The sequence below is a fragment of the Apodemus sylvaticus genome, chromosome 12, assembly GCF_947179515.1.
Source record: "Apodemus sylvaticus chromosome 12, mApoSyl1.1, whole genome shotgun sequence".
Classification (NCBI taxonomy): domain Eukaryota; kingdom Metazoa; phylum Chordata; class Mammalia; order Rodentia; family Muridae; genus Apodemus; species Apodemus sylvaticus.
In genome coordinates, this window is record NC_067483.1 from 90,027,973 (window position 1) to 90,040,212 (window position 12,240).

General features: G+C 52.8%; 1 protein-coding gene across 1 annotated transcript in view; it reads right to left on the reverse strand.

Annotated features, from left to right (window-relative positions):
* Capn2 (calpain 2) overlaps window positions 1–12,240 on the reverse strand; it is a 48,831-nt gene that overhangs the window by 17,672 nt on the left and 18,919 nt on the right. The window contains exons 3-9 of the mRNA XM_052200195.1: window positions 6,962–7,080; window positions 6,276–6,409; window positions 5,153–5,321; window positions 4,246–4,329; window positions 3,469–3,554; window positions 2,123–2,197; window positions 1,279–1,439 (exon numbers count right to left, since the gene is read on the reverse strand). Of these exons, the coding sequence (XP_052056155.1) occupies window positions 1,279–1,439; window positions 2,123–2,197; window positions 3,469–3,554; window positions 4,246–4,329; window positions 5,153–5,321; window positions 6,276–6,409; window positions 6,962–7,080 (828 nt within the window). The remainder of the gene's footprint in view (window positions 1–1,278; window positions 1,440–2,122; window positions 2,198–3,468; window positions 3,555–4,245; window positions 4,330–5,152; window positions 5,322–6,275; window positions 6,410–6,961; window positions 7,081–12,240) is intronic.

Consider the following 12,240-nt stretch of genomic DNA (forward strand, 5'->3'; position numbering starts at 1 on the left):
GGCCGAGAGCATTCACTCTGAGGTCCTTGAGAGACTGTGCAGAATTTTATCTAATGGGTACAGGGTATTTCTGTGGTGGCAGAAGGGCTTCTCCAGAACTGCCACTTGGTGACTGCATGCTGGGACTAGAGGGACTGGCTGGCTAGTCTACTTGCTCTGTTGGCCTGGTATACGACCTAGAGCCTGTGCTTCCTCATTTGGAATAGAGAGTCAAAATGACCTTGGCCTGCCTTCAGAGCAAGAGTGACTTCATAGTCATACTGCCTGGGTTCGAACCCCAGGCTCTGTGGCCTCAGGCCAGCCACTTCCCATGTCCTAGCCCCGTCATCCCCAAGTTGGAAATGAAAATAGGTGACTTCTTCAAGAAGATTAATACACAGATGAAGCTCTTTGGGACAGTTCCCAGTACTCTGTGTACACTCTGCCCCATAACTGACAGTGTCATCAAGATCAGACAGTGTCTCGGGGACAAGGAGGAGAGAGGACTGAGATGTCAAGACAACAGAAGAGATCAGCGAAGGAATCAACAGAGCAGAGCAGAGGAGAAGCCCTCTCCTGACATGAGCTGGGCTCAGTCAACATTTCCCTCCTTCCTTCCTCCCTCCCTCCCTTCTTTCCTTCCTTCCCTTTTCCTTCCTTCCTTCCTTTCTTTCCATTTGTTTTTTCTTTCCTTCTTTCCTTCCTTCCTCCATCTTTCCTTCCTCCCTTCCTTCCTTCCTTCCTTCCTTCCTTCCTTCCTTCCTTCCTTCCTTTCTTTCAGTCTTTTTGAGACAGCGTTTCTCTGTGTAGCCCTGGCTGTCCTAGAACTCACTCTGTACAGCACAATGGCCTCCACCTCTGAGATCTGCCTGTCTCTGCCTCCCGAGTGCTGGGACTAAAGGTGTGGGGCTACCAGCACCCATATGTAAACACTTTATAAATGAACTTGACACACAAGAGGATGGCAGACTGCCACGAGAGGCTGGCATGCCCCAGGAGGCAGTGCACGAAGGCCTGGGGTGGCTTGTCACAAACTAGGACGTAGCACTGCCTCCATACGCTGGATGAAGGTCCCAGCCACCAGGGCATGTGGGGTCCAAAGGGCATCACAGCAAACGAAGGCAGGAAGTAGTAAGGCTGAGAAAACAGCAAAGATGTTGAGACACAGGCTGGTGGTGATGGAAGAGAATGAGGGTCTGGGTGAGTGGGAGCCAACTCCCCTGGGCTTCCAGGCTGATGTGACGCATCTATGCAGGTAGGAGGCTGTGGGACCGCAGCCACACAGGTCACAGCCCTTACTTGGGTAATTCCTGCAGCCCCCTGCGGTGGAGCCTCGCCTCCAGTTCCCGTCCATCTTGGTGAGTTTCCACTTCTTGTAGGAGTCACAGGTGAGGGTGTCTGGGGTCAGGTTACAGATCTCCAGGCGGGAGTAGTGCCTCAGGAAGTCACTGAAGGACATCCTAGCAGAGCAGAGACAGGGCGTCCTGAGTCGCAGAAGACACAGGGTCAGCCTTAAACCTCTACCTGGTTGATGAGGGACTGTCTAAGACCCACTGGTGGCCACTACGGTCAGAGTCTGAATTAGAATTGCAGGCAATTAGAGTTACTGAGAGCTACCATGTGGGGTTGGGGACTGAACTCAGGTTTGCATGAACAGAGAGCACCCTTCACCACTGTGCCATCCCTTCCTTTGAGTTGGTTTCTTTATGAGTCAGGATGTCTCTTTAGAGACTGATGGGCAGAAAGGTCCCATCTTTCTCTGTGTTTTCTCTTGGGGTCTGAACATTTCTGAAGGAATTCCTCTCAGCCCTTGTGACATTACTCAGAATGTCAACCCCACAGCTGAGATGGACACGTTGAAGAGGTTTAAAAGCTGTTTAGGATCATGTGGAATTTTTTTTTTCTTTGTTGGAAACAGGTTCTTTCTGAATAGCAGAGGCTATGCAGCTCGGTTTCCAGTTTAAGAGCCCTCTTCCTCAATTTCTAGAGAGCTACGATTACAGAGGGGCATCATCTGCTTGGGACTTAGAGGCATAAAAAGCAGCAAAGCCAGGGTGTCCTACCACACGCCCTCAGCGTGTCGAATGCATTTCTGACTGATGCTCTGGTCAGGGGCTTTTCCCTGGAGCCCCCACTGCCTTACCAGAATTCTCCGTCCTCCTGCCGTTCTGTTAGATTCGCCCTTACTTCCGGGTCAACCGTGTTCCAGCTGGGGCAGCTGGGAAGCAAAGCGAGAAGAGAGACCTCAGGAAGGAGTGTGTGGTAATGACCATTTCTCTCCACAGTCCTATGCTGAGGTATGGAACACACCCACCTCTACTACCGCCCGAGGGCCCGGGCCTCTGAAAGGAAGGGCTTCTCCCACCCGGATCCAGACCCCACGGAGAAACACAGAGCATAAGCTAAGAAGCACAGAACCTTGTATGGGGAACTAGGGGGGCCACGCTCTCCTGGAACACGGCGGGTAGAAGAGGAGGAAATGAGCGAGGCCCACCATCAGGGGATGAAGGAGCACTGCTGTGTCAGGGAAATGCTCCTGGCAGCTCTTTTAGGGGCAACCGGAAATCCACCAAGGAGCGCCCCCCCAGAGCAACCCGGAAGGAAGTCTGACCACAGTGCTCCTCTGCTGAGGCCAGGGCTGCCTGGAACAAGCCAGAAAAGGGGCAGAGGGAGGGGAAGTGCATCTGGGAAGGAGTCTGCGGACCCAGCAGAGAGGCTCAATAGAGCATCTGCCCAGAGGGTTGAAGTTTAAGGCTACAGGACAGGCTACCGGACAGCCATTGGGGATCAACAGGCTCCAGATCTCTGCTCTTGGCGCGCAGTTCATGCCCTTGATTTATTAGGATGACGATGCCTTTTCTTTCTTTCTTTTTCTGCTTACACTTATTTATTTTGTGTGTGTGCGCGCGCGCGCGCGCGCGCGCGCGCACGTGCAGTGCGTGATTGTGAGCTCGCTGGAATATTCCAGCAGGGTGATGGTATGCTCCGCCACAGTGCCTTTGGGAAGGTCAGAGGATAACTTGTGGATAGCCGGTTCTTTTATTCCTCCCATGGGGTCCCAGGGATCAAAACCTCGTGGCACCAGGCTTGGCACCAAGCACCTTGCCTGCTAAGCCATCTCACTAGCCTATGGGGTGCATTTTCCCCAAAGGGCCCAGTAGCAGAGTGAGCGTGAGCTGGAAAAGGACTGACGGACCATAGACCGTGAATGTGCCCCGCTGGAGGCGCACATTCCTGTAGAGTAGTGATCTGTTTGCAAAACCCTTTAGCGAGCCACAGCCCTGGGGTCCATGCGGTGTGAGGAGTGAGTGACCTCAGAACCTCATTTCTCGGCACTGCCCACAGTGCCTCCTCTCTGAGCTTCAGCCAGCCTTCCTCAGTCCTCCCGGTGGAATGCAGATGTGCACTCCCTGGCCCTCCTCTGCCCTCCCTGAAGAATGCGCGCTCCCCCCCCACTCCCCCCACCCCCCAGCCCCATTCCCTTCTCACTTGTCATTCCACTTCCCGGTCCACTCCACTTGTCCCCAGGGATTCCTGATGCGGATCAATTTCTGCAGGCTTCCTGAACTTTCAACCTGAAGGATCCAAAGTAAGAAAGGAGGGAGGGGCTGAGAGCCCTGCAGACTTGGAGGGGCTTGGACCTCCCCACCTTCAGACAAGTGTGTGGAGGAGGATCTTGGAAGCTGGAAAGGGCTTGACCCTCAGATCCCTGCTGACCCTCTTTGGAAAATCCTAATTAAAACCCAAGCACTTGGGCTGGAGTGATGGCTCAGTAGTTAAGAGCAGTGACTGTTCTTCCAGAGGTCCCGAGTTCAATTCCCAGAAACCACATGGTGGCTCACAACCATCTGTAATGGGATCTTATGCCCTCTTCTGGTGTGTCTGAAGACAGCTATAGTGTACTCATATACATAAAATAAATAAATCTTTAAAAAAAAACCTGCCACTTATATGGAGACAGCATGTACAGTAAAACTTAGCCAAGTTAAAATATACATTTAAAAGAAAAGAATCTTTTAAAAAAATCCTAGCACTTGAGAAACAGAGGCTAGGATTTCAGGTGTGAGCCACCACGCCCCACGAGCAGTAATTTGAAGATTATAAAACAGGAAGTGCTGGGTTTGGGATTTGTTTTTCAAGCTGATTCAAAGGGTAACAGATGCACGCCTGCAGCCGTCGCTGTGACCAGCAGGGGGCAGCGCGCGCCGGGCAGCTGCCGGCCTGGTGGCCCCACCCGGGACAGCCACGTGCTTGCAGGGGCCGTACCTCCTCGGCTCCGGTGACGGAGTACGCATGTCCTTTCACCAACTTCTGGTATGTAACGGCCTCAGAATCCGCAGCGCTGGTGATCTGCAAACACAAGGACAGTAAGCAGCGGCTGCTCCAGCCCGGATACAAACGGCCCAGAATCACGCACAAGGCAGCCGGGCCCAGTCTGGGGAACTCTGCGCATCCATCCCGCATCCTGGAGGAGCAACTTTCAGTTGCTGATCACCAGGAAGCAAGGTGGCGCACGTCCCTCGCCCCCCATGAGTCATCTTCTGGATGGGGAGGGCGGGTAGGGATTCACCTTCGAGACAAGAGTCTGTGGGAGGTCTAATGACAGACACCCAACCGGCAACTGTAGCAAGATGCTCTGATTCCGCACCCCGCCCCGCCCAGCTCAGTTGCACATGACAGCGGTTCTTTATTTTTGCCCTCACTTCAGAATCCATGTATTGGGTTGCCAACTCCTAAAAGCCCATCCTTTGGGCACAGCTTGGGGAAGCTTCTGGGGCCTGAACGAGGCTCACTTTAAATCTCCCTGGTGAGGTTTGCCTGCAAAGCTATTTTGAAGAAGCAATTCCTTCTGGTACTCCCAGGACTCCCGAGCACTGGGACAGAGAGAGGACAGGCTCCCGGGGCTGCTCAAACAGCCTTGCAGGTGGGGACAAGGTGTCAAGACCAGCGGAAGGGGTGTGGTGGACTTTCTGTAACCTGTGTTCTGTGAATGGAGTGGTTCAGCACACTTAGAATGGAAAGTGGGTTGGAGGCACTGTTACCGTATCAAATGCGCCCCCTAGAGAGCTATTGCCTGGGATACACCGGATGTCTGAAATAGCTTCTGCGCCCTGTCAGGGCTCCCCTGAGCAAGGGGAGACTGCAGTGCTTGGGACGGGTGATGGAGACTTACATCAATAGAGCAGCCAAGCAGAGAACCTTTCTCCAAAGCCTTCTGGATGATCTTGAACAAGTTGGGAGGTGGCTTCCTTAGCTCATACCACTCGGCAATGCCTCCTGTGAAGTCTTCAAAGCCCTCCGTGGTGGCACCCCCCGAGAGAGCCTCATAGCACCCGTTGATCCTGGAGGAGGGAATTCGCGCTGCCACTCACGGCCCTGGACGCTGCGGCAGTGAGCCTTCCTTCATCCCTGGAAATGCCACCCTACCCCAACTCAGATCCCCCTCGTGGGAGCCCCCGGGGGTCCTCTGCTTTCATCCCCCTCTTTGTCTCCAAATCGGGGTGCCCAGGAAGGCAAGGCACTATCTCACTGGTTACTGGTCCTCTGTGGATATGACATGTTTTAGAATTTGTACCGAACCCTGGAGCAGGAAGGACCCAGTGTCGCTCTGCTCCAGCCTGTAGTGCTGACTCTAGCCCGGACACAGAGGTTAGCTAGAGACACTTCAGTGATGAACCCCGAGAAGCACACAGCAGGTTCCTGTCATCATGCCCTGAGCTCTATGCCCCAAGTTCTCGTGGTTAAGAATATGAAGCTCCCCCCACCCCCATTTCTGACCTGGGGTTGTAGAGATCCTAAACCCTCTAGCTCCCATCTTAATGGAGTGAGCCCACCACTGCAGAGAGCTGACATCCTGGGTGCACCCAGCACAACTCGGGGCCAGCTGATTGAGAGACACAGCTAGGATTAGAACCAGGAAACCATTCTTACCCAGCCACCTGATTGATTCTGGGTAGCTTTGCCCACTGGCAGAAGCTTTTGGTCTTTGCAGTTAAGAGGCAATGGGGCCCACCAAAGAAGCAGAGTTCTCTCCTCAGGGCCAAAACAGTCATTCCAGAATGTTCCGGTTCACTTGCTCAAAAGCAGCAATGACTGTCCCATACCAGTACATCATGTGAACAGCCACCAGGCCCACATTACCTCCTTGGATAAAGAGCCCGATTGGGGCCAAAGTCATCCTTTTATAGAACAGAACAGCTACTCAAAACAGTCCCCGAAATAGCTCCCACTGTTTTGGAGTCCGGGACAGCAGGGGCAAGATGGGGTGTTGGGGGAGGGAGGGCGTGGTTACTCACTTGGCGTAGGCCTTCTCCAGAAGGGCACTCCAGAACTCGCTCCCCTCAGCTGAATGCACGAAGAGCAGCTCCCCGTCCTTGGTGGGCAGCCTGTCGTCCACCACCACCTCCACCCATTCGCCATACTGCCAGAACTGCAGGGCCAGGGGGACAAGAGAGGGCGGCACTGGGACTCGGAGCCTCGGCCTCATCCGATCTCCCAGGCCCAGGTGCTTGCTCTGGGTTCCCATGATGCTCTTCAGAGTCCTGTGTTAAGTGTGCCCCTCACCAAGCAAGAAGCCAGCGGAGCTCACCTGAGTCTCCAAACCACACACACTTTTAAATATATCATCTCTCATTTGCTACCATAAAAAGAATTTTTAACCTTTTATCTCAAAAATCTCAAATAATAAACTTAAAAGAAAAACCCTAGGGGGTTACTTCCTGAACACACTACCCCTGCCCACCGCAATCTACCTCCATGCACCACCCCCATCCCAACTCCCAGACATTCTGGTGGGACCCCACATGGTGGGCAGGTTGGGAAAATCTTGTCTCTCTCTCCCAGCATCCTTTGCAGAACAGAACTGCTCTCCGGAGCTTTCAAACCACCAGGGACTCGAGAACCCAGGGGCAAGCCAAGCCGGAGGAATCTGCTGAGCCCCCGGGCCAGGGTGAGGAGGTGCTTCAGTCGACTATGAAGGTACCTGGAAGTGGAAGATGCCCGCATAGTTTTCCTGGAAGCTCTGATCTAGAGGCACAACCCGAGCCAGGATTTCTTCATTCAAGGTGAGGGAGGCGATGGCAGCCAGCAGCCAGCAGTCCCCTGAGAACACAAAAAGTTCCAGTCAGGTCTAAGCTCTCGGAGGATGTGAAGTCTTGATCCTGCAGCTGGGTGCTTGGAACCCAATGATACCCTGGAGTAGATGGAGTGGTGTTTCAGACACTCCTCAGCTACGGGATAGGCCGCCTGGTCTGGTGGGATAGGTCACCTGGTCTGGTGGGATAGGTCGCCTGGTCTGGTGGGATGGGTCACCTGGTCTGGTGGGGTAGGTCACCTGGTCTGGTGGGATGGGTCGCCTGGTCTGGTGGGATGGGTCACCTGGTCTGGTGGGGTAGGTCACCTGGTCTGGTGGGATGGGTCGCCTGGTCTGGTGGGATAGGTCGCCTGGTCTGGTGGGATAGGGCACCTGGTCTGGTGGGATGGGTCGCCTGGTCTGGTGGGATGGGTCACCTGGTCTGGTGGGATGGGTCGCCTGGTCTGGTGGGATAGGTCACCTGGTCTGGTGGGATAGGGCACCTGGTCTGGTGGGATAGGGCACCTGGTCTGGTGGGATGGGTCGCCTGGTCTGGTGGGATGTGTCGCCTGGTCTGGTGGGATGGGTCACCTGGTCTGGTGAGATGGGTCGCCTGGTCTGGTGGGTATTTTGATGGACCCACTAAAGGAGAAATGCCATGTTGGGTGGGTGGCTGGATACAAGAGAGGTTCATTCTCTGAGAAACTCAGAACTCTGTGGTGACTCAGCTCTGTCCTTGGAGCCCAGCTGTGTGCCTGATACACAGGAGCTACAGCCATCTATGGACGAACTGAACTTGACTGGGCAACAGAGGCTTCAATGAAAAGAGGTTTTCGACGGGAGTTTGGATGAGAAGAAGAAAATGCAGCAATAGATGGGGAGGGGCTGGACACTACAACTCTTACGAGGATTCAGAGACAAGGAGATGCCAGGGGAAGGAGGGCGGAGGGGCAGTGTGATCACAGGAGTGTGCAACACCGCAGACAGAACAGTCACGAGCCAGTCTGCATGAGCCTGGGCTGACTCTGAGGTTCCCGGGTAGAGGAAGAGCTCACTTCTGGGATATGGACATGGAAAGGACTAGATGGGGACAAAGACAACCAGAAGAGGCTCTCTGATCCCCCGGCCCATTCTTTGTGAAGCAGGATGTGTGTCTGTCTAAAGCATGCAGTCCCCATTGGTGCCCACTGCAGGAGTGTCGTGTGGGAAGCACCACGGTCAATCCTGCAGTTACAAATAACCCGGGTCGGCACCAGCTCCAGACAGTTTGCAGACAGGGATATTGCTGAACACCAAACCAAACCAAACCAAACCAAAACACAAAACCGACAACAAGGAACTAGGAAGAGAATGAAAATGTTTACTACAGTAAAAGTTTCCACGGCAACCACAGGGAATAGCTTGGCTAATTAGAATACTTAAAACATTTATGGAGTTCGGAATTCTGGTGGCTGCTGGGCAAATCCTGACGGAGCCTAAGCTAGGCGATCCCTCTGACAGGACTGCACTCAGTTCTTCCTGTGGTGTTGTGACAAATGGTGGCAGTGGGTGGTGAGTGAACACAGACCCTCCCTAATTAGCCAGCAGGCAACCTAAAGACAGCAAATCTGCGGCTTCTGAAATTGGGTGGGTGGCGAAGCACTGCAGAGTTTGTAGTTTTCCACTGTACCATTTGTTGTTTGTTCTCCATGTGACATCAGGGCCTTCCCGGGGACTCTGTCTCCAAGGTTCAGTAGCGATGGCACTGTCCCTAATTCCAGATGACTGGAACACTGGGGCATTGCCTGACCTCAGGAACAAAGAGTAATGACCCCCAGTTGAGCTGGGGGGGGGGGCAGGCGGCCTCTGCATTGCGTCTGTAAGGATGTGTGCAGACTGAAGGTTGACCTCATCCTACCTCCATGAAACTCTGCCAGTGCTGATGAAGAAGGGCTGAGAGATGCGGAAGCTAGGTCCGGGACTCGAGCCGTTCCTGGAGCCAGACCTGGCTTGAAGTGTTCCCCTCACACGAACTGATCATTTCCCCATTTCCTGACCCAGCTCACTGGGTTACAAGTCCCTGCGGCTTACTGCTGGGAGAAGGTGGACAAGAGCCGTGCAAGGCCTCCTGCACGCTGCCCACTGCTCCGGGAGATTCAAATTCTTGTCACTGCTCCTCACAGCAGCTCCAGGAGGCATGCAGTGCACCCGCTGTCTCCACGCTAAAGACTAACAAAGCTTAGCAAGCCTCAGTCCACTGTGCATGGTCAAACAGCCGCAGGCCCACATTTTATTGGCTGTCAGACGTCCAAAGGCTCCAACCTTTTGGTTCACTGAGGCCACTATACAGCCCAAACTGGAGACTGACGCATGGGGGCTAGGGAGCCGGAGAAATTTGGTAGTGGTCCTTTCCCGATAGCAGGTGGTCCTGAGGATCTGTAAGGATGGATGGGTACCTGTCTGGGAGTGCTTTTCCTCCCTAACTCCACGTGGTCCCTTGGACCCACTGTGGATGCAGTTCAGAAAGACCTTCAGTTTCCTGAGATTGCCACTCACCTATCCAAGCCATTCCAACTCTCCATAACTGAAGGACTAGTTTGCCGGCTGCTCCTGGGGTGATGGGGGCACTGCCCCCTCCTTTTTTTTTTTTTAATCTCCTCTCTCCTTTAGGCCTCTTTAGGAGCCTGGCAATGGTTGTGACTCTAGATTACTTCGAACTTATTACATTTTCCAGGACTCTTGCAAACTGTGGAGATCTGAGACGCTCCATGGCATTTGGAAGACATGAACCTGGGGTGTGAAAATGAGCCACTGTGTGGAGTCAGACCCGAGCAGGAGCTTCCGTGGAGTCTGCGTAAGGTCCCATCAAATCTTGAGCATCTGCTTAGGGGATGCCTGGTACGGTGTGAGGCGGTCGGTGACCATCCCGATGTCCTCCCTCCCTTCTGATTACCTCAGCCCCAGCGATCAGTGCTTTTACGTCAGTGTGCACACGGAAGCACAGGCATGTGTGCAGGGCCAGGCCTTTACAGTCTCAGATGTCACTGTGGACCAGCACGCTATTGTTCAGGGAACAATGACTGCGTGCCCGAAGGACTGGTCTTGTAAAGTGACACTGTTTGTATTTCTGTATTTGTAGTTCCTATTAGGTCACCACACCCGTCTCACATGACCACTAGCAGTCTGCGGTGCTCTTGCCACGTCCTGGAAATCAGTGGCCATGCTTCGCAGCTTCTGGTGGTCTGCCCTCATGTCCCAGAAGCACATATCCACCTTAGACAGGTAAGAATTAGCGTAGGCCTCTTCTCAGGCCTCTTTGGAGAGGACGGCTCTCCTTACCATTTGCTGTCCAGCTTCTTCTGAAAGGGTCACGATGCTAGAGAGTCCCCTGGGCGGCGAGGACAGTGACTCTAAACTAGGCTTAGCTCCTGCGTCCTGGAAGGGGCACAGCCCAGACATCTCCACTTCTAGTCTGCGTTCTTCCTACCATCAGGAATTTAAAAACTAGCAGGCATCTAACACTTGTACAATACTTTAACGCTGACAAAGAATAGTCTGCATTTTTCTCAGGCTTCTCATAGCGTGCAGGCCACACCCACCATCACTCTAGGTCTCCAAAGGTCAGGAGGTCATGGGGTAGACATTTGGCAGGTTTCACACACAGTCTCTGAGTCCAAACCCTGGGACATTTCTTGCTTTGTTTTCTTGAGATACAGTTTCACCATGGCGCTCTGGCTGGTTTGGAACTCACTGTGTAGACCAGGCAGGTTTTGAACTCATAGAGCTTTCTGCCTGCCTCTGCCTCTCTAGTGCTGTAATTCAAGGCATGTGCTATTGTACTCAGTCAGATCTTGGGTTTTGTTTCAGAATAACGCCACGATAGTAATTTCTTTTGATCAAGAGTAACCATTTCCCAGTAGGAACACTCAACTATAAGTCTGAATTCAACACTTTGGAAGACTACACTAACAGTCAACCGTTTTCAATAGTTTCAATAGAGTCACTTCCTCTAACAAGGCCACACCTCCTGGTCTTTGTAATCCTTTCAAACAGCAACTAAGCATCCCAATATAATCACATATATGAGCCCACGGTGGTCGTTAGTATGCAAACTGCCACATTTATGAAACATTAAAGCCTATAATCTCTTCAACGCAAGGTAGTTCACCAAGACAGCATTAGCAATGCACAGCCAAGCCAACACAACAATCAAAGCCAAGGCAGGAAGCAATGAACTAGGTGCACTTTGGACTTGGTGTGTTGAAACAAGGTCCCACTGTGTAGCATAGGCTAGCCAAAAACTCAAAAAAAATTCCTACCCAGGACTCCCATGTGCTGGGACCCCAGGTGTGCCCCAACACACTCCACTCGAGCCGTACACATATTCATTCACATCTACAGTCACACCTTCAACTCTTCGAACTCTCGAACCAGCCAGGAGGCCTTAGAGGCAGGAGAATATTTTGTTTTTTAATAAGGTGAAACCACTTGAAATCACATTTCATGTGTGATTTCTTCACGTTTTCCCTCACCCCAATCAGCAGAATATTTAGAGATAAGTAGGGAAGTGCTATTACCCAATTTTTTTTTTAAATATCGATTCATACAGAATGTATCGGCACCAATCTCTACGCAGTGACGGTGCAGCTGACACTCTCAAAGGCTTGCCATGCGCCAGGCCTGCGTAAGCATCTGCATGCATCTTCACAGTACCACATTCTTTCCTGGGTCCCCTCATGGTTACTAAACAGTGCCTACTTCATGGTAGAAAGCAGTTTCCGTGGGCGCAGTCCCTGCTACTGAACACCCACCACAGTTGTCTGTTAATTTAAACACACCCTGCTTTACAGATAGGTTGGTGCCTCTTCTGGATTCACCCGACGCAGAGCAGCAGTGTTGGGAGACTTGGGTCTTCGAGAGGTGACCTGAGACGTCTCTGCAGAGTGAGTGCTCTCTCCTCCAGTAAGCCATATGCATGGGACGGCTTCTCCCATGACACCTGCCGTACGACTCTATAAGCTGCGGCCTCCTCCCTCAGCCCCACCCATCCTTGATTTACTCCCACCCCCACCTCCTCTGTAGCATTTTATGGGAGTACTTCCCTTCAGGATAAGGTTGATGACCTGTTCCTGGGCAGGAACCCTAGTTGGGAGATGCCTCTGGGGTTCCCTCTCAGCAGAACCTGCTTGGGGCAGTTACAGCCTGGGCTG